The sequence below is a fragment of the Centruroides sculpturatus genome, unplaced genomic scaffold, assembly GCF_000671375.1.
Source record: "Centruroides sculpturatus isolate CEXI.00-Female unplaced genomic scaffold, Cexi_2.0 scaffold404, whole genome shotgun sequence".
NCBI lineage: Eukaryota > Metazoa > Arthropoda > Arachnida > Scorpiones > Buthidae > Centruroides > Centruroides sculpturatus.
In genome coordinates, this window is record NW_019384604.1 from 350594 (window position 1) to 374604 (window position 24011).

A 24011-nucleotide genomic window follows, 5' to 3' on the forward strand; every position below is an offset into this window, starting at 1 on the left:
TTATACATTTATAATAGATACATTTTGAGCCACAGCAACATGTGACCGGGTACAGCTAGTAATACATATTCATAATAGCTTAGCTGTTAAGACAAAAAGCTGTTATTGATCAAATTAGTGGATTATCAGTTGAATGACTACAGCTGAATGATTGGAATAATTTGGCACTATAGAGACAACACTGCTATCTACAATTTTAATAATTAGTTAATTTAATTTATTTAGAAATTTATTAATGTAGAAAATTACATAGTTATCACTTTAACATAAACCATAATCAATTAAAAATAATAATCAAGGACATTAAAGTTCATTAAAATCATAAACATAAATTATCCAAAATGTCATCTTCACTTGTCCTTTTTTCACACTAGGAATTTATCTAAAACATGCTGAGATACAACCTTCTGAGGCAACAACCTCAGTAAATTATGTAAGAGACAAAAATGTTCACTGATAATGGATACATTTAAAATAATGTCCTGGATTATTATTTTAAATAAATTTGTTTATTATGTTATGTTTATTATGATACATTTGTATAAATTCATGCTTTTTCTGAAATTGATATCTTATTTAAAAAAATTGTTGTTGTGAGAAGCCAGGAGGTAGAGCCGTGAGCTTGACCCTTCTTACCGGGAGATGGCCTATGTTGTAAACAAGTGGGAGGGTTAGCGAGGTCATGATAAGGTGTCGGTCGTACTCAAGGATGACACATATTTAAACATAATAAAATATTTATTTAGCAACTAAGATTATTCTACCATATTTTGAAACCGTGTCGTTCTTTTTATTTGTTCTATAAGTGCAATGTAGCATAATAACAATCACTTGGCACTATTCAGTTCTTTATTTCACTTTTCGTCAACGAAAAGTGAAATAAAGAAGTGAATAGTGCCAAGTGATCGTTATTACGCTACATTGTGCTTATAGAACAAACTAAGATTATATAAATTAAAAGAACTACGATTATACAAAACGAGAGTATAAAAATGTAAGACACAGTAATGATATGGAAGATATGTAGATTAGTAGTGCAACATTTAAATTAGGTCTTGCAGTGCAACCTAAGTTCGTATCTATCTCTGAATTTATATTTGTCTACCTTAAACTATCCCGATGGAGAGAATTTATTATTTTAACAAATACCTTTTTCTATGGCGATTGAGTCCCGAGAGGTTCCTTTTTCCAAAGTGGGGAGGAGAGGTTCGAACGTAACTCCAATAGAGAGGCTTTCTTTAGACGATCGCACCAGGATGCGGGTGCAACCCCNTCGAATGGCTCCAACAGCTTCCTTACAAGTTATCACAAGGAAACCTCCTATGGACATCCACATAAAATATTTTAGCCGAATTTGCCACCTTAAATGGAGAGAAAATATTGACACTTCCTCAGATATCATAGATGTTAATGATATAGAATTCTTGACTCCTTTTGACCAATCTATAAACCCCTGTTTGCCTCCACCTCAAATGACAGATGAAGCACACGAAAGCAATATTATTATATACACTGATGGTTCCAAAATAAATAGCTATGTTGGATGCGCCTTTGTAGCATATGCACAGAATCAGGAAATTTATAGTCAAATGTTCCGACTTGGAGAATTATCTACTATATTTCAGGCAGAAATGTTTGCTATTTTAATGGCTGTTACCTGGACTAATGATACCTATAATGACTGTTATATAACAATAATTAGTGATAGTGCCTCCTCCTTGGCTACACTTCATAATAATGAACTTCATCCTATATCTACCAAAATCAAACATGTGGTCTGTACATCTAATAATATGTACACTTTTCAGTGGACAATGGCCCACCATGGAACTGTCGGAAATGAGCGGGCAGACTTTTTAGCAAAAACCGCTGCTAGTAACACATGTCTCCCTGTCTCGTATAATAAAATAAGCATGAATGTAGTGAAAAGAATCTTATGGCTGGAACTTATAAATGAGTGGCAAGGCAGATGGAATGAATGTGAAGGATCCAACACATATAGATTTCTTCCAAGTATCGAAGAAACTTATAAATTTAAATGGATTAAACCAAATCACTGGATAACTCAATTTCTCACAAACCATGGGAAATTTGCCAGCTACTTCGCCAGGTTTTCTGGACTTAATACAAATTTATGCCCTATATGTCAAATCGAAGACGGAAACGTACACTATATTTTCCATTGTCCGATACTTGAAAGGGAACGAAATGAAATTCAAAATATACTACACCAACAAGGCATATCTTGGCCATGTGATTTACCTAATCTTATTAATACAAAGGAGAACTTTTTCTATTTTAACAACTTAACCAAAAGATATGGCAAACTTACTACCATTAGGGCATAACTCCCAGTTATTCTGAAAGCCTAGTGCATCTATTAATTCGAATATTCTTTTAATATTTGTTAATGCAGTGCATTTTCTGCTAACTCTTATACAACTCTTGTTATGCTTTTAAATATTTATTATTAAATCACAGGAGTTGAGGTACTCGAGATTTATTATTTTAACCACTCTTAATATATTATTTAAACTTGTTAAATTCAAAATCATGGTAATTATTACTGATACTGTATGCATTATAGTTCCTTCCAATTCTTTTGGCATCCTACTACTGATTTTGTTTCAAAGTTTTGTTCCAAGGTTTTAAAGAAGGCCTTGAATTTGGTCTGTATTAGGTTCTCAATTGAATGGCTGGGGATTTGCAATACTTCCTCGTGTCCTTTTACACCCGAATATGGGTCTGTCTGGACTGGCCCTTTTTGTTAACTGTCTCATTAAACAAAATAATAGACTTTACTTAATTTCAATTAAAAGAAAACTGCCCCGGAAGACATGCTTAGAAGAAGTATTGATAGAGAAATGGAATTTTTCCGGACACCAATTTAAGTGCTTACTTCAATATGGTTATTAATAGTGTGCAATTGTGCAACTGAATTCGTGATATACAAATTTAACCATCAGAACTAAGTTAGCTAGAGGGTTATGTGATATGGACATCTGAATGCTTGCTATTGGTGGTTGAATAATGTTGTCAAAGCCCTTTGGACTTCATGTAAAGATGGGCTTTATAGGAACTATACTTTATAAAAATTTTAAAAATATATTGTAAAATATTGTAATAATACTGTAAAAATAATATATGTAATTGAAATTTCAATTATTTAATGTTTTTATATGTTAACTGGCTATGCAAAGCGGTGCCAGACATGTAATACTTCGGCATTACGTAAATAAGAGAGTTGTGTGTGTGTGTGTGCTGAGCTGTTCCGCGACAAAAACAATGTTGAGCAATGGCGATGTCGAATGGTGACACTCGGTAAGTAATCCTACAATTTTTTATTTATACCGTAGTTCATACGGATTATTTCCAAAAAAAATATACGTATTTTGGAAATGTTGAGTCGGATTAGTCTAGAATCGATTAATTTTATGGAAGAAAACCTTTCAATCAGCCGTAGTCCGTAAACTTGACACGTGTCAGACTGTGATTGGAACAACTCATAAGAAATCGGATTCCTAAAGAATGGAACATATCTATATCTTATAGGGGGGTCGACTGTACTCATTTTATCTTATAAAATTGATAACATCTGTCAAACACACTAAATAAATTGCCAGTAGTGACTAAGGTCACGGTTTGTATTGCAACCTTAGTAATAATTGTTAATTGGAGAGATATTCGATCAGTCTTATCTATTAAGAAATCAAATGAAATAGGATGTGTGTGACCTTTTGTTTGCCCTAGAATCGGATTGTAATATTACTTTAATTAATTAATTAAGGGATTAACTTCATTGTCCCCCTCTTCCGCTTCTCACATTGTTTTTGAAACATTACAATTTTTTAATAGTAAGATTGAATAAATTATTTCTGTTGTTACTGGAATTATAATGAATTTTTAGTTTACTTTGTATTTGTATTAATGTAAGAGTTATAAAAGTAATTGAGAAATATATTTTATTTAAATTATTATGCCAAAAGACTTTTTTAAGATTGAATTGTTATTTATTGTAAAAAAAGACATTTTTCAATAGAATCATGATATAAATTTAAAAAATAAAAAATTGTACCATACTTTCCAGCATATAAGATGACCCCCAACTTTTACAGTTAAAATATAAGAGTTTGGGGATATACTCGCCCTATAAGACAACCCCCATAAGATGACTTTTGAAATGATTTTCCTGGGTTAAAAAGTCATCCATACGTCGGAAAATACAATACATATAATAATGCAATAATTTCAAGAATAATGCCATGCACAGTACCCAACATCACTGAGTAAACAATAACCTATTTTTAAACTTTCAAAAAAATTTCTTATTAACATTTTTATGCTGCTTTAAAAAGTTGAGTGAGATTTAATCTACTGAAGTAATTACTTCTGTATTATGTTTTAAAGTTCTTTGAATAGTGGGGTACAGGCACAATGAGGAGAATTTACTGAAATAATGAGTGTAACAAGTATGAAAAGATAAATTAATTATTATTCATTTTCATAAAACTAGATAAAAATGGAAAAAATAGAAAAATAGAAAAAGCGTGTTTTTAAGAACATGTTAGATGAATCAGTTAGTTAATCTACATCATGTATTTTTCTCAAGACAAAATCCTGCAAGTACAGTCAACCCCCCTATAACGCGGCAAAAAAATTGCGACTGTATTCATATAAAGACACTAAAAGAGACCCGTAAAATGCGGTAAAACGTCATCACCGATTCATGTCATGACAGGATTGATCGAATCTGGACCAATAGTGGACAAGCAGCTGAACTACTTACACGCTACGGAGAGTTTAGGCGGGTAAGTTGAGTTTACTATCGTCTGTACAGTATATAAATTAGGTACTGTAAATCTAATACAGTACCTAAATCTAATACAGTACTGTAAATCTAATACAGTACTGTAATTTTATACATTTCTTGTGAAAAAAAACATTTCTTATTCAACGGCCATAAAAATTATTTCTATTAATGATGTCTCCAAAGTTCAATGAATTTTTCATAGAAAAATAACTTATCAGAAAACACGCCCGTCATTTGGTGTGCTGCTCTGTGACAAAAACAAGCTTAAGCAATGGCGTGGTCGAACGGTGCACACTCGGTAAGTAATCCTACATTTTTTTTGTTTATAGTATAGTTTATATGGATTATTCCAAAAAATTATACGTGTTTTGGAAATGTTGAGTCAAATTAGTCTAGAATCGATTCATTTTATGGAAGAAAACCTTTCAAACAGCCGTAGTCCGTAACCTGCACACGTGCTGGGCTGTGATTGGCTCATGCATTTAAGGATTCCTACAACGCGAAATTCTTATAAAGTGGAACATATCTACCGTGTTATAGGGGGGTCGACTGTATTTGATTTACAATTAGGTTTCTTGTATTTATTGCAAGGCTATCATTAAATTTGTACACAGATTCTCTATATTCTTTTTATTTGCTGATGGATTCTTTTTTTTTTACAACTGTATTATTGTAGTTTGTAATTAATATCATGTCTTCCCACATTACTGAACGTACTTGCTATATTTATGTTTTTAATTATGAGCATTTTTATATTCTTTTTGAAAGACATTTATTTACCTTATTTTTCAGCATTATTTGATAAACAGTTTCTATAAAATTAATTATTTTAATTAACTTATTTAAATAATTTAAATAAATAAGACATTTTAANTTTAAGACTTCCAGAGCCCCAAATGAGTACAGTGCAACATGCAGCCAAGATATATAAAATGATCTGTAAATTATACTATTTTTAAACTAGCCAACTGTTCAAATAAATAAGACATTTTAACATGCAGCCAAGATATATAAAATGATCTGTAAATTATACTATTTTTAAACTAGCCAACAATTTAAATAAATAAGACATTTTAACATGTGTATAGTTTTTTATGGCTTTACTTAAACAAGTTAATATCAGTTTAAAAGAAAGTTGTGTTGAGAAGATTATCAAAGCAAAAAATGCAGAAATAAACATTTCAGACATATACAACATTGATGTTGCCTGTATAGATACTAGTGGTGTTGGCTTGAGCCATATCAATGATGCAAGACATAGAGGAGAGCTTCTAGATCTAATAAAAAACTACAAAGCTGTCAGAGAACAAGAAACAGGGATCAAAATGAACATTATCTTAAAAACATGATGTTCCAGTTTGTCAACATCCAAGATGGCTATCTGCTAGAGAGAAAGCTGAAGTTAATAATATGGAAGAATGGTTACATGAAACATCTGAACAACCCACAGATGAAAGAAAAGTAGAAGCAGCACAAGGAATAATGAAACTTTGTGACCAGTTAATAGCAGAAAGAAAAGCTTTACATAAATCTTCAGAACCTAATCATTGGTTATAGCAATGTCATGCATCAAACATTAAGCAAACAGCAGAAATTGCAGTTGCTCAGGAGAAACAGATGAAGTTTGTGGTGCCATTTTAATTGCTGGTGATGCATAGCAATGCATTGATGATCATTCAATAGAAAAACAGCATGTTGGTAATGCAAGATTAAAATCAGCAGGTGAAGAAATTGTTCTTAAGAAAGAAAGAGAGCGAGACAAACGAAAGCAATAGGAAGAAGAGAAACAAAGACAAAATTATCATAGTAGATCAGATGATCGAAAATGTGACACAAGACAAAGTAGACACTCAAGAAGTAGAAAACATAGAAGTAGAAGTAGAGATAGATCTTATTATAATAGAAGAGGATATTATAGAGAAAGAGAAAAATGAAAGAAAGATATACCATATATTTCCACAGATAAGACGATAGTTGAATCATTAAAAAAAAAGGCCCCTAAAATCTGGGATTGCCTTTTAAAACAGATACAAAAAAATTAAATTGAAATTTATATAAATTAAAATCATTATAAAAAAATGGAAAAACCATAATTATTTACTAGTAGAGAGTAGGATATGTCCACAAAATAGAATAGCCCATATGATGTTTTTGTGAATAGTCAAGGTCATNAAAACAGATACAAAAAAATTAAATTGAAATTTATATAAATTAAAATCATTATAAAAAAATGGAAAAACCATAATTATTTACTAGTAGAGAGTAGGATATGTCCACAAAATAGAATAGCCCATACGATGTTTTTGTGAATAGTCAAGGTCATTACCTGAATGCCCAAATCAGTGCGAATATTTGCAACAATAGCAAGGCAGTGCTGCCAGATGCAAGAAAATAAGATTTGTTCATTCGGAAAATTACGAATAGGACATAATTCCATATACACTATACCGTATTATTATCCAGATTATGATTGCTGATCTAAACTAAATTCATAGGATGTTAATAGTTTGGGAGTTGTCTAATATGACAGATATATGCTAAAACTATAAAACTTTGATGAAAATTTATACCTCGTCTTATCTGAAGGTCATCTTATCTAAGGAAATATACAGTAAATATATATCTAGATCAAGAAGTCCTGATCAAAGATGATGTGACAATCATACTTGATCACGAGATTCAAAATATCAAAGACAGTCTAGAAGAAAATCTCCAGAAATTAGAGCACTGGCAAAGGAGAACATTAAATTAATTAAAAAACTGCAAGCAAACAACATGAAACTATGGGTCTGTTCAACTAACAAAGTATTTGACAGGTTAGATGGGGACATCGGGGATGATGTCAGCTGTTAGGATGGCCGAATATGGGGTTTAGATGAGTAACATTCCTAAACCATTAGGACAATAAATTGGTGATGGTACAAAAGGGACAAAAGACATTATGAAAGCCAAAACATTATCATTCTATCAAGATGGTTACAAACGCTGGAAGATTATTATCATTTCTAGTTCTATATTTCTATCTCTATTCCTACATAAATTATATGGTACTTTTTGATTAGCAGGACACCAGTCAATTGTTGCAATCTAAATAGCACTCAATCTGAAATTTTCAATTCTACAAAAGAACAAGTGTTTAAAATGAGTAAGGAAGTATACTCACTGTTTCTAATAATAGGATAAAATAATGAAGGCTCATTGTGAATTTAACATGCATACTATTTCTACATGATTCTTAATAAAATGATTAGCATATTTACATGCTGCTATCAATGTAGGAGTTAAAATTTAATTATTTCTAGTACATTTTACACTGCAATTATTTATTATAATTTTTCATATTTATATAAAAGTTTTTAAAATTTTATTACTTTTTTTTAACTTATCGTAATACTGACCATGTGATGTCATCATTTATATATCACAAATCTAACTGGATTATGTAAAGTATGTTTACACATAGATGATAAGTGTCTTTATTTAGCTTAGTTTGCTTGTATGTTGAGTGTATTTAATAAGTATTTGTTTTTTCAAATGGATTTATTAATATTGATCGAAAACGGATTTTATAGGAGTTATCCAATGATGAAGAAGGAGCAATTCATTTACATTAGAGCATCGTTTATCCGAAAGCTGGTTATCCGAAACGTCTGTTATCCGAAAGCATTCCAGTCGGCAAATTTAAATTTTCGTTAGTGCTGTGACGCTGCAATCTTCGGCTATTTCTTGGGTTACTGAAATATTTTACGTTTTTGATACTAAATTAACTTCTGAAGTATAATTTTTATTGTTTTTATATTTTTCAATATATTTATTTTGTTTATACAAAATAAAAAAATAATTTTTAACGATACAATAATCTTTGTTAGGCTTAACATCGACGAAAATTCAACGCGAAGCGACACGCAACGGAGAAAAATTTCAACACGGGATAAATTAATATATTTTTTCGTACATGATTCGTTATCCGAAAAATAAGTTATCCGAACAACCCCAGTCCCCAATTGATTCGGATAAACGACGCTCTACTGTATTTCAACAAAAAGGAATTTTGCATAAAGAAAGATTCTGCAAAAAAAATCACTGAATGACTTTGTATTTTTGTTTGGCAAGTACTCCGAAATGGAGATGTCATATACATACATGTCGTGAAAAGAAAGATATTAGAACCAACAATTGGTTTATAGGTTCATGTATTTCCTTTTTGAATGCCATTCATTTCATATATTTATGGTTGTTGAAATTAATATCCTGTGATTTCTGTCAAATGCAACTAGGATTTAATGCAAGTACAACAATTAATTGGAATAATTATATGTGAGAGGTATATGCTCATTCTCTAATTTAAAGATTGGTGATGTGAATAAAATCATAGAAATTGACAAAACTATGTATAAATGCAGAAAGCTAAATGTAGGCCGCGTTTTTCTGCAACAGTGGTATATTTGGTGGTATATGTAGGGAATCAAAAGAATGTTTTCTAGTGCCTGTGCCAGACTGTTCAGCTAAAACATTAATGCAGGAATTAAAAAATAATAATCAGGAAGGAACTACCATTTATTCAGATTGTTGGAAAGCTTATAAACATCAGGAATTACAAGAAGCTGGTTTTGAACATTTTCAGGTGAATCATAAATAAAATTTTGTGGACCACAACATAGGATGCCTACACAAAATATAGAGAGGTTATGGGGCAGCTCCAAATGGAGAAACAAAATGCATCATGGTACTTCTTGTCACCACTTGCAGTCGTACCTAATAGAATTTATATGGCAAAGACAATATGCCAAACAGGAAACTTTTACATCTATGTTACACGTGTGACCGAAGGGTTGGCACCTCTTTGATGCCCTGTCAGGGTGACACCACCATGTCTCGGTTGACACGGAAGCTGTGCTAACTAGGTCACATGAGTGGTCACGTAACGGAGCGACCAGATTCAGGATGGAGGGAGAGACAGCGCACCAGAAGTGACTTACACAGAGACGGGTTAAAGTAACAACCGTTTAATCAGTAACAATAGGCCATGCAGGACATATAATATATTGAATTTAAATATGCTAGATTTTAGATACATTTGCTACGATTGATATTAGATATATAAAATGGACATTAAAGTGGACATAAAATTTCGGTTAAAGTTCCGCGGTTCTCAAGAGAGAGAGAGTTTACAATAGTCGCATGTGGCGATAAATAACTTGTATGAAATCTTGATTTGTTGCAAGCCAGTTGGACAGAAAAGACAGTTCTGGACGACAGTTCTTATTCCCACAGGTTGAGGTAACTAGATATTATGTGAGGAGGTATCCAAAAGCGCACAGGTTATCCATAAATTTTAACACAGGAAAAAATTGAATGGTTCAATTGAGAAACCGGTGACGACTCCCCCACTTTGTTGTCCTGTTCTATATTTTGAACTGTTGAAATCTATATGTTAGGTCGAGAGGCGATGAGAAAGTGTCGTTACCAGGCCTGAGAACTTAACAGATGTTTTGCTCCCAGGTGTAAAAGTTGACAGTTATTTAACAAGATTATAGCTACAATGTGATGTTATGAGATAAGGATATGAACATACTGAAAGTCTGGATTTGGATCCTCACACATGACATATCAAAATTTATGCCTCCCATATAAGACGCCAAAGTTGTTAAAAATTGTGTTTTGTAATTATTATATTTAGAATTATCTTTATGTAAAAAATGGAAAATAAAAGTTTGATTTTGCTAAAAATAGCAGCCAACTAACTGGTGCCCTGTTAACCAAAGAGTACCAATTATACTATAGAGTATGGTGCCCAAACTTTTTGATTGGTGAGCCAAATTGCACAAAAGTCAAAAATAGGCAAGCTACAAAATTTTTGTATACTCCATATACAAAAGATAGGTCTATTTCTATTGGGTTGTTGTTAAACTGAGCACTGCTAAGTGATGCCATCGAGAGCATCACTAAACTTGTTTTGTTAAAGAGCTGTGCACAGTAATCCTTAGAGGTCTCCTGATTTGAGGTTAAATCTGCAGCACTCATTTCAGCCAGTTCTTTTCTTGTTACAACAAAGATGGTTTCCTCCATGATGGAAAAGTTGAATTCTTGTATGATGTGATAATAAAGTTATAAGGTTTTAACCATCATAAATCGTGCTGATTTGTACTGTGTACTTTGTACTAATTTTTGTTTAAAAAAAATGCTCATTAGTAAAATAAAATCAGATTGTAAAATAAATTCAGAAATTAGTAATAAATATTAGTAAAATAATTATCAAAAAACTAGTAAAATAAGATCAATTTGACAAAACTTGTATATTTAAAATGTTTTATTATCTACTTTATGTTGTAAGAATTATCTGCATTAACTAAATTTANGTACCGTGAAGTTGGAATCCCCCGAAATAGAATCTGTATAAAGACGCAAAAAAGCTCAATTGGAAAATTATATTAACTTTTGTTACTTTATCCTGTCTGCCTTTGTGGTGAATTCTAATTTAGCACATTTTTACACCATAAACAAAAACACGCGCAGTGCAAGTCAAAACACGTCGCGTTATTAACGCAAAGCGTCAACTATCGGTCCAAGGTCACACGCACCGGCGCTGACTGAGTACGAAAGTTGAGATCCGTATCCGTATCCGCGGATCTAGACTCTAATGATCCGTATCCGTATCCGTATCCGTATCCGCGGATATACATTTTTAACGATCCGGCACATCACTAATCTGCATACACTAAATTTAAATTATTAATTTTACTTCCCAAATCAGGCATTGCATCACAAAAATGAATTACTTTTAAATTGTACAAATTTAGGACTTTCAAATTTGTAATTTGTATTTGTTCTCTTTTAATTTTAGAATGTTAGTTTTGTACTTTATCTGTTAGTTTGTTTCATTTCTGTAGGTTCTAATTAAGGAAGACCTGTGAATAGGTTGAAAATGTAGTGACATAGTGAGTTTAATACATTAAACTCACTATGTCACTACAACAAGTCCTTAAAATAAATAAAGTTCTAGTAAATATTTTCTACAATATTAAACTCACTGCTGAAAGTCAATAATTATAATACACATTTGAGAAGCTGTTCCATCATATTACATAATGTATATGTAATTATATAATAATGAATATAAAATAACAATAATCTTACCTGTTATTTCATTTACTTTAGCACTTGGTTTAGCATGAATTTTTATGAAAATCTGATCATTTGACCCAATGTATACAGGACAGAGATCTGTATCTTGATTACATGTGGTTTTGCTCTGTAAAATTTTATAATTAATTAATTTTTATAAACACATTATTTTATTTTTTTTTATTTACATTTAATTGGAAACGTCAGAGACGATTGTATTCCACCCCCCCTAATAACAAAAAAAAATTATCCCCAATAAAATGATTGCAAAATATAAAAGATATAACAGACATAAAAAAAATTATAAATCAAGTAAAACAACAGTTACATTATATATTATATAAAATAGATTTACATTTATTTTTAAAAAAATTAAAATCACAATATAGGTAAGGTTCAACAGGCTGTATGTGAGATGCTATACAGTAAAAAAATGATCTTTGTGAAAGAGAAAGGCGAAAAAATGAATGAAGAAGCTCCAATTAGAATTTATTTTATTTTCTAATAGATTTCAAGTTTAAAACTTTTATGTTTCTATATTAAATATGACAAAAAAAATGAGTAAAATTTTGAAATACCCATTCTCATTTACACTATAAAACAAACTTGTTGAGACTACAATTATTATTATTTTAATGCAAGAACCTTGCTCTCTCTCTCTACAACAGAAAAGTTTTCAGGTCAATTTTAATACAAAAGTCAATAGAATCTAGTAGTTATTTTTTTTTTCTATTTCAACACTCAAATATGCATCAAAAGAACAAATTGATGATAATTTATACATTGAATAGCTCTACTCTTTAATTATAAAATGAATTAATTATATTTTTAGTTTTTAAAACAAGTTCAATCCTAAAAATAATTTCTGAACCTATCAGGACAAATAAAGAATATCTCTTTCCACAATGGTTAAAAATTTTTTCTATATTATTCTAAAGTTACTAGTTTATTCATATTATGTCTATTAATCATACAGCATTTACATTCTTGAAATCATTTGTAAATCTTTCATCAATCTAATATAATAATGTCGGAATTTGTTTATGAGGAAGAAAGCAGTCCTTTTCTCTAACATATATTTATCCTTATTCAAACTATATTAACTTATTAACAAACACATTCTTCCTATATTTCAGAAGAAACTCACATTATTACAAAACTATTTGGAAACAATGATATTTCAACAGAAAAATATGGTTACAGATACTTTTTAAAACTTCATTGGCATATGATTTTTATCTACACTTTTGTTTTGTAATTAGCATTGCTTTCACAGCTTCAATATTTAATCTTGACCTTCTCTTTTGACCACAGGAATTCACCAGTAAAAATATTCTTGTTACAGAAGCCATAGTTCCTGATAAACAAAGGACTAATTTTATCAAATTTATTAAAATCTTGGAATCCAAGATACTTTTTTTGTACATTTTATTAAATATTTTATCAGCTACATTAATTTTTTTTCTTTTCAATTTCTTCAACTGTTTAGTTATTATTACTATTATTGCCCATTTATTGAATTATCAAATTTCATGTTTTTGTTTGTGTAATATGTTCTTAACTTTGTTGAAACTATTCTGTAAGCTGCATTTTTTACCATTTCAAATTTATATCCATTCAAATTTATGGCCGTTATTAATGCACCCTCCAGCAGCCTAAGTAAAGCAGCTTTACCAGGCAATGTATCCATCATCTCATCTGATCTAAATCATATGTCTGATCTAATCTAGGAGGAGCATAAAGAAAATATGGAAGTGGATATCTGGTAGCCAATTCAGTCTGCTTCTTTACCAATACAGGACCATCTGTCCTTTAGTGATTAAGCAAAGGACAGATGGGACAGACTTTTCAGTTTAACTCTATGCCAAGTGATAATATTAATATGATATTTCAATGTGAATTAAATGGACAAGACTTATCATTTCATCACATTTCAGAATGATTAAACCAGAGCTCATTTCTTTTGCTGTTCAAATTTGAAATTTGCCATTTGGAACTGTCATATCAAATGGTCTATTTGCTGGCTACCAAAAGTAGTTAACAGAGCTGCTTAGTGTAGGGTGACCACCCGTCCTACTATGGGAGGACATGTCCTACAATTAAACCTTTTGTCCTATGTCCTACCGCCTAACGGAAATGTCCTACTTTCACAGATAACTACTTCTGGACCAATAGGTAGTCATTAATAATAACAATAAACTTTTTTTTTCATATTTTTATATTAAATAATGGGTACAATTGCAACAAATAGTAGTATTTAAAACAACAAGAGTAGTATATAAATTTAAAATTATTTACTTATCAATTTTTAGTGTTTTGTGCTTTTTTTACTACCGATTCTTATTGTTTTAAGCTGGGTTGTCAAATGTCCTACTGGGAAGCATTATAAAACTTCAAAAGTCCTACTTTGACTATGTCAATATCTGATCACCCTAGCTTAGTGTCTAGTCGTAACTTTTTTGGTAATAACGAAATTTCGATATTCATGAACAGGAAGTTTGTGACACACGGATGCATTCACAGGTAAACTGGATATCGTGTTACGCGCGGCGGCACTTACATACGGTTTCATGTTCGAACGTGCAACGCAAGCTTCCCGTTTTCATTGGATATCGAAACTTCGGTATTGCCTAAAATAGTTAAAACTAGGAACCCCGGTTTTCCCTCGTCGATCGGCACTTTTAAACGTAAAAACGTTTCATTTAAAAGTGCCGATCGACAATGACATTCGGTTGCAGATTTACCCTTTCTGTCTTTTTATTCAATCCTTTTTTTGGCATCTTCGAATACTTATTATTGGTGATTCCGCGTAAACAATTCACAAAACACCTGCTTTTAAAAACCGAAATCATTAAAATGAAAGCATGGTGTACTTGCGCCCCCTACGGAAAATCGTACTTAGCTGATAACACCATTATTGTTTGGCTTAGTTTCGTAATTTTAATTCGGTTGTGGCGAATACAAATACAAAATAATTAAACCGAAAAAAAATTTTTTTTGCATGACTCTGTTTTAAAACTCTTGTTTCAATTTTAATAATGGTAGGAGATATTTACAACTAAATTCCGTTTTCACAATTTTTTAATTTTTTTATAACTTCAAAAACATTCACAAAAAAACAACAAGTTAAAAAATAAAACCAGCATTTCAAGAAGATATTCCAGAAATGTTTAAAATAAAAACTGAGAATTAAAAAAATCAAGTATCAATATGTAATGACCAAACGCAATATTTTTCTTCTGTAGAAGTTAACAAAACAAAAAAATGGAATGTAGGAAAAAGTTAGTTGTTTTTTTACCATGGACACTAACGCCTTTTTTCCCATACCCATTATAGCTACGAGAAGGCCCACAATGGGAGCGGCCAGGTGGTGAGGGAGCGAACTCGACGTATCCAAGATAGATCTTCCTTGAAAAATATGTAAAATATGCGAATTTATAGTCCTTGTGATTGGTAACATTGTATCATAGTGGTATTTGTACCTTTACATCTATACAAACCCTATATGTTCTTACTATATTCAGTAGACTCCCTATAATGCGGGTTCATATAATGCGAATTCGTATATCGCGGCGAAAAAATTGCAACCGTATTCGTATAAAGACACTAACAGAGACTCGTAAAATGCGGTAAAACGTCATTGCCGACTCATGTCGCGACAGGATTGGTCAAATCTGGACTAATAGTGGACGAGCAGCCGAACTACTTACACGCTATGGAGAGTTTAGGCGGGTAAGTTGGGTTTACTATCGTCTGTACAGTATATAAATTAGGTACTGTAAATCTAATACAGTACTGTAATTTTATACATTTCTTGTGAAAAAAAAAGCATTTCTTATTCAACGGCCATAAAAATTATTTCTATTAATGATGTCGCCAAAGTTCAACGAATTTTTCGCAGAAAAATAACTTATCAGAAAACGCCCCCGCCATTTGGTGCGCTGCTCCGCGACGAAAACAAGCTTAAGCAATGGTGTCGCCGAACGGTGCACACTCGGTAAGTAATCCTACAATTTTTTGTTTATAGCATAGTTTATATGGATTATTCCAAAAAAAATATTCGTGTTTTGGAAATGTTGAGTCAAACAGCCATAGTCCGTAAACTGCACACGTGCCGGGCTGTGATTGGCTCATGTATTTAAGGATTCCTACAACGCGAAATTCTTATAAAGTGGAACGTATCTACCGCGTTATAAGGGCGACCCCCTTATAACGCGGTAGATACTGTACTACCTTCCAACCTCTGTATGTATGTCTTAATCTGTATTATAATCGGAACATATATCACCCAACTCTTTCTCTTTCTTTTCTTATCTCTTACCCAGCTTCCTACTTTCCCCAGTCATTTCTAACTTTCTGACTTCTCCTCCCCAGGTTGTACCAATGAGTGATACCTGGTTTTCATAACATACTATACTATACAATTTTCAGCTCAATATTTTTTGTATAACAATTATCGTAATTTTCGATTGACAGTGTTTTAATCTTTAATTGATATGTTATGTACTATAATATAATAGAAAATTATAAAGCCTTGCAGTACTGTACAATAACAATGTACCAGTATTTGGCAATTTTTGATTTGTCATAATACTTCACAAAGTTTTCTAAAAATTTCTACCGAAATATTATTTTAGTACTTACGTTATATTATTTATGGTATAACCATTGTAATTCTTTTCATTTTTGTCAGTAAATTAAAGGCAGAAAAAGTGGAAAAAAGTGAAAAGTTCTTGAATTATTAAGTTAAGTTTAGATATTTATAAAATTGTTATTTTATTATTTAATAACTGTGATCCATGGACCGAGTTAATTAAATCACAACTTATACTTTGAAGGCAGTTAGAATAACTTTTAGTTAATTAAACGTTTTTTCGTTGATAAACCCAAACATAATTTTGATAGTACAGAAATGTATCATTATGATTGTTTTAGTTTATCAACAGGGCTTCTCCACTGTCGTGTATTTAATTTAGTTCGTTGTTTTATTGAGTGTAACTTACACTTTTTCAAACTTAAGTTAACCATTGTTAAAATTTTTGATTATATTAACCTACTTGCGGAATGATTAAGCGAAATCTTGTGCACAATGAACCTTTCAGGTCGAAGTGACTATGGCCTGTGGCCCCTACTTGTACAATAAGCCAAATCATAAGTACACAAAATAAATGTATTATGATCCAAAGAAATATAGTCGGTTTCTTATAAACTATTCGTAGGACTTAGTTGTAAAACGTACAGTACAGTACCTCTTGGTATTTGACATTTTGTGATAAACTCCGAAAACTTCTCGTGCCTAACTATTTAAGCTTGAGAGATGATTGAAGGTGATACTTACCCATACTAGTGCAGACATTATACTGCGATATGATTGATAAAACGAAATCCGTAGATTCGGAGATACAATGTCTTTTTGTTATATGGTGAGTTAAGCAGCAAGATATACGTGAACGTCAGACATTTTCTGGGAGTTATGGCATATGATGCATTTTGCAAACTACTTTACAGTATAATGTACTGTACAGTACGTACTTCAATTTGAAGTACAATATACTCCATTAAGCTAATTGGTTTTTCATGTGGTACGTTTTGTAATAACAAAAAAAAAACAAAACATAACTTTTCTGGCTTTTCAACAATACGAAAGCCAAGATCACATGACCTTTAACCAAAGCCTTTATTAGGATGGAAGGACACTGCATCACATATTCCAAAAGATACTCGAAGGGAGAAAAGCCTTCGAGTATCTTTTGGGCATGAGGATGACAATGCGCATTGGCATCCTCATGCTTAAATGCCAGAAATATGAGTTCCGAAAAGATTCTGTCAGCGACCTCGTGGACCTCCAGTCATTCGCATGTAAAAAGAAGTGGACTATTACTGCTGAGGACCAGGGAATGATTCCCAGCACAGATAAGAGAAGTGTGTGAATAGTATTTGTAATAACAGGAGAAAGACGGCAACAATGGAAGATAAAAGACAGGGAGAAGATAGACAGAAGCGATCTGGAAAGGGGAGATGACGACGAGTGATAGGAGAAAAGCGGTCACGCGAACGTGGCAGATTAAATAACGGATTTGAGCATTTTTTCGACTAAAAACCTTTCCTGGCACCAATGGACCACAATTTTGAATAAACTTACGTTCCTTTTTTAGTCCAGCCTAACCGAAATTAAGGCACAAAAGTGAGGCACAAAAAGCATTGGAGACGAATATCTCTCTAAGTATCACAATTAGCGATGTGTTCACTTTGTTTTTGCTTATATATGAGGCCTAAAATTTCTAAACACTTCATTTAAAGCTGTAATTTTAATTTATTTTGTACTAGTTTAGCTATTCCTTAATCTAGTGTATTGTGCTATTTTATATAGATATATTGTAAAAATTTATAAATTACGTTATAAAAAACAAAATTCTCACCGTTTTAATAATCCTGCACGTAGGCCTGATTCAAGCACTATTTCATTATTAATTACTTTTTCTAAGCTTAAACATGCGAAGGAGTGGCAAATTCAAAAGCTTTTTATTATTATTATTTTTTAAAGTTTTCATGTGAGAAAGATAAATTTAAATTCTCGCCTGAATTTCGTTGATTAGATATTCCTTGTTATTGTGACGGTTGATATTCTTCAGTAATTTCTATCACTTTCCCATTCGGTACACTTCCAACTTTCTTTATTCATTTTGTTTAGTTTTAAGAAATTAATCTTTACTATTCCTGAATAATCATAATCAAAATTTTGTTTATAGTGTACACAAATTAAACATCCATTTCATTTAATATCCAACACATTACACAATTACGTAGTGTTTTCTTCTCTCGGATTAGTGTCATTAGGATTAGTATAATAACAAGATATTTCTATCTTTCTTTCTCGAAATGATGCTCATTCCGCATAATAAATTTAATTTTAAATTTATTTAACTTCATTTAAATTATAGATTAAGGAAAGATTTAAAAACGAAAATTCTTGGAGTATTTCGACCCCGAATTGTCCAGAGAGGTTAGCTACTAACTTAGCAGTTCGGCAATCCGGCCTTACGATAGATTAAAAAGACGCTCTTAGAGAGTTTTTAAAAAATATTAAAGTGAAATTAAAAAGTTATAATTCGTGAATAACTAAATATTGATTGAGTAAATATTTTTACAATGTAATGTCTTCTAGAAAAAAGTGATTACAGTATATATGTCTCATATGTAAAGATGTACAATGGCGGATTAGACAGGTTAGGTTCACTAGGCCCGGATCTAGGTGGGCAAAACTTTAAAATAATAATAGCCATAAAAAATAATGTTACAATTTATAAAGGTACAAACATTGTAGAATGTTTGTACAAAAATTGTACAAACAATTCATAAAAGAATTAGTGTAAATTAAAAGCTTACGTAGGGAAACAAAATAATACATATCGATTGAATAGTATTAATATAGTATAAGTTATGATTTGCAGGAACAGAGTGGTAGTAGCCTACTAATGACGGGTTTTCTGTTTGTTTAGTTAAGTTATGGCAACTATAACACTTGGGCGATCTGCCTAGGTGGAATGCCTTCCGGGTAGTCTTTTAAGAATAACTGGCCCCTATTCAGGCATTACAGACGTGGAGAAAACCCGGAAAACTCCACATAGTCAGCACGTCTAAGCAAACCCACGACCGAACTCCCAGTGTTCAGGGAACGGAGTCGCTTGAGCACTGGTGGGCCCACGGGTTTTCATTAGAAGTGCCCTTTTTTCTTTCGATACTTAAAAATCAGTAAAAAAATACAATTATTGCAGAATTAAAATTATAAAAATGTGATAACTCGGTGGAAAATTGGCACTATTAGTTTGTGGGGCATCTGCATATTTTGAGTCGAAGGACGCCATATTTCTAAATACGCCACTGAAGATATACTGTACTGTACTAAAAAGAAATTTGAATTTAATTCTTCGTTATTAAATGCAACATTTCAAATTTATATTTGACAGCATCAATGTTCACTTTTTTCAGTTCTTTATTCTGTGATCAGAACAGATCATTATACTATTAATTGATGATGTGATTAGTTTATATCAGAAGGCAGAAATATAAAATTTTTACTAGTTGTTCCATATGTTATATGCTGATTTCTTTAAAACAATACTAGGTCTTACTGTATATGTAAAATTGTACATAAATGAAATGATTGTTAGAGTATTTCAAAATATAATTTTATAATAAATAATTAGGCTACTTTAAAAAGTATCCTTAATTTTTTTTTAAATGTCTTCAGATAAAAATTTACATTTTCTTTGTTTTCAAATCATTTTTCATAGGCGTTCATATTCAATTCTTAGGTATAAGTTCATAAAAATAATTTTGAATGATCAGTGAATTAAAATTATTTTTATATAATTATATAATTATCAAAATTATTTAATTATAAAAATGAATTCTATGTACTGTAATTGTAATTAAAATGTAAATTGTAACCAAAAATGCAATTATTGGATATTTACATATCTAGTTTAAAAATAAGCAATGTTAATATATAGATAGGCCTACTGTATTTTCATTTGCTAGTTGTACTATTTGTGGTGCCTTTAAATTATTATTATTATTATTTTTTATCGTTATATAATTTCGCAAGGAATCACAAAATTTAAAGATTATGAAAATAATCTTTTAATTCTAACATATTCTTCTATACATATAACGAAGATCCTACATAACTAAATGTTTTGCTCAATTACAGTTCTCTTTTCAAAAATAACTACCATATTTCGCCTTCTGATAAATAAATATGTCAGTTAAGCCGATTTAAAAAATAAATAAATAACCATTAACTCTCACATCATATAGAGACGACAGTTTACTAGTCTTTTTTTAAATGCAATATTGTGATGCTTACATAAATAGCTCTTTGCATGAATCAAACGAAAAGTTACTGCGATGAAACACACGTGTCGAGTCACAGACCTATCCTCTTTTCCACCGGATGCTTTGTATTTTTCCCGACAGATGGCGCTTCAGCGACGAAATTGGGCTCGACGACGATTTAACCATGTTTTTGACTCGAATCAAATATTTTTTAAGAAATAAAGACCAATTTGATAAGACTCACAGCAAATTTCTAACGAAATCCCTAATCGGAAATTATGAATTTTTGGCGTTTAGACAGATGAAATCGAAAAAAAGCGGGAAATGGAGTCTTGAACAGCTCGTAGCGCTAACGGTGGCCCTTTTTTCCGTTAATTCAAGTGATAATTGGTCCCAGTAGAGAGAGAGGGACACCGTCAATCTCTTACTTCCGTCGGTCGAACCGTGCGCGGAGCGTTTTTTTGGTTCCAGTTCCTCTTTTCGGGTTCGGTGTTCGGGACCTGAACTGGATCGAGGGTTTAAGACTAGGGCATATCGCTTTCTTCCCGCTGCTTTACGATTGAGGAGAGAAAATCGTTGTTTTCGGAGGAGTTCTCGTTATTTTAAAGGAGGCGAAAGCTTCGATGAAAACCGAATTTCTTCAGTAAAAATGCTGATTGCTGAGTAGGAAAAGCCGAAGTTAACGATGTCCGTGTGTGAATCTGGTCGAATTGAAATAGAGAAACAGAAACAACGGCAGTGATGATCAGAAATGAGGTCCGGAAGATGGACGAAGGAGAGAATTTGCTGGAAAAAATCGAGAGGAAGGAGTGGAGAAACAAAAGAGCCGTCGATGCCTTAAGATTTAGTCGGACGGTTCTAAGGCGAATTTCGGAACCGTCTTATAAATAATACGGTTATATATAAAGGTGTACCTATATAAATATAACGGGAGACGGCGCCTCCTCCTCCCGGCCGGATCCTGATATATGGGCCTTCCTCCGACGGCCCGTTGAACTCCCGCTAATACATCACTCGTTAGTGACACGCCGCCGCGGCTTATCACGCCAAAATGGAAATCCGCTCGCGGCTCGTATTTCTTTACTTTTCCTCTCGACCTTCTTCCCGCCGCCCCTCTATATATCTCGTCTCGGAATTTCGCCTTCCCTTCCGCTCGGCCCCGGCGCCCCGACGCCTCTTTCGCCCCTTTCTTCCCTTTCCCGGCCAAACTGCCTCTCGTCCCTCTCCGCGCCGCGCCGGAAGCGGCGCTCCGCGGGTTTCTTACTCGGGCTACCGCTTTCGTCCTCCATTTTCCCGACGGCGGTGGAAAGGCGGCGCGAGTCGGGCGCGGGGAATTTCATCCGGTGCGGGAAATCCCCTAAGGCGGTTCGACCGTCGGACGGATTCCTATCCGTCCAAAACGCCCTCGACGCCCGTTTCGCCGCTTCTCTCGCCCGCCGCGCCACACTTTTTCCATAAAATTTAGGGCGATGAGCGGAGGAGGGAAGACGACGTCAGTCTTCCGGGTCCGACGATTCTTTTTTTCCGGTCGTCTCCCTCCTTTCCCATACAAGCAGATCGGAATGACAGAAGATTCGGAAGCGTCTTCGACCCAGTTTATCTTTCCCCAGGGCGGATTCTAATTCTAAGTTGCGCGACGGGCGTTTTAAAGCCGAGAAGTAATTCGAGAAGCGCTCGACCTTTTTGGACACGACCCGGCGCGTGGCGCTGCACGGAACGCCCGCTCGGTACAGGCGGAAAAAAAGGAACGACGAAGGAATAGCGGAAGACGGAAAATTAACCAACGGAAGTTTCTTAAATCGTAAATTCCGGTTTTACCTAAAAGTTACACATCGTTCTTTCCGTTGCGCCATGAAAGAAGAGAGATGCGAAGAAAGAATTTCGTGCGGTTACGTCCAAGAAAGTTTTTTAAACGAATCTTTAGGGAAGACAAATTTTCCTTTCCTTCCAAATTATACTTGGAATAGGGAAAGATGATCGACTACATCGAACCTTTTTCTTCCCAATAGTTCTAAAGATAGACACCCTTCTCTCATCATTTCGACTCACGTAATATCATCAGAACTGGATAGAATCGAATCAGGTGGTTAGAGCAACAAGGAATAACTTTAAATCTAGTCGAATCGAGTCAGTTTTTAAGCAGGAGAAATGTGATCAGATCAGGTGTGTCGGAGATTATCAGATTTCTGCCACCCTTTCTATTCAGAAAGTACGATGTTGGCATGGATGCTAAGGCCGAGAAGTTAACCGTCCCGGCTTCCGAGTGGCTTTGCGGCAGCTCAATAATAAACTACTTGCCGATATTAATTAATTAATTAATTAAGGGCTATCGATTAAAAACGGAAGTGGTAGACTCGCGCCTCGATTCGGGCCTGGATTTCAGCTTTCGCGGTATGCAAATAAAAATGTTTGTGAAGACTTCGGTCGGTACTTGCCGATTGGATATCGTGATTCGTGCCTTAAAAACAGAGAATTGAATCCGTTGTTTTAGACTTATAGCATACGTCCGGAATTTATATGGCTGTTCGAGTTATTAGGTGTCCAAAATTTTTAAATTGTCGTCGGTAAAGTGTTTATTTAGAGGCACGATTTAGTGTTTTCTGAATTTGAATGCCATTGGTGCATGATATAGAGTTTGCACTGTTATCTGTATTGGTCAAAAGTAGGCGGAACAGAGTACGTCCCAGTTCCAGCTACCATTTACCACGATCACGTCCACGCAAACCAGTTGCCAGATTGGGCGAAAAATTGCGAGTGGGGCTAGTTTTCGGGTGGTCGGATGATATATAATTATTTGAACCACTGCCGACTTTTTTGACTGTCGACAGGGGTGATGGGGTTTCCTTCCGAGCCCGAAAAATCTTAGGAATTCGTAGTGGTTACCTACTTCTATAATTAATTTTACTAACAAAAAATAAAATCTTAAGATTGCATTTTATAAATAACAAAGCATTCTATGTAGTTTATTTGTTCAAAAAAGATTTTAAAATCGTGATCCGAACATCCCGTCTTATATAGGCTAATAGAAAACCCGCTGAGTCAGCAATATTGATCGAAACTCTCGTGTTAAAGATTTACGAATAAGAAAAATTAAGAATGAATTTCCTCGCTTAAAGGGTAGAGGAGACCACCGAAGAGGTAACGCTTGGAGGAACAACCAAGGTATTCGAATCTGGTAGAATCGGATGTCCTGCAGTTAAGATGTTAACCCGAGTATTCGCATTATTGTAGGAAATCT

The 24011-nt window shown here is 33.1% G+C and overlaps 1 protein-coding gene across 3 annotated transcripts in view; it reads right to left on the reverse strand.

Moving 5' to 3' along the window:
• The window catches only part of LOC111625122 (UPF0235 protein Daro_3887-like), a 57576-nt gene extending 42769 nt beyond the window's left edge, over positions 1-14807 (reverse strand). For all 3 annotated transcript variants that reach the window (XM_023368160.1, XM_023368162.1, XM_023368159.1), the window contains exons 1-2: positions 14680-14807; positions 11948-12062 (exon numbers count right to left, since the gene is read on the reverse strand). In XM_023368160.1, the coding sequence (XP_023223928.1) occupies positions 11948-12062; positions 14680-14787 (223 nt within the window). In that variant the 5' untranslated portion in view covers positions 14788-14807. The remainder of the gene's footprint in view (positions 1-11947; positions 12063-14679) is intronic.
• Between the last annotated feature and the right edge of the window lie 9204 nt (positions 14808-24011).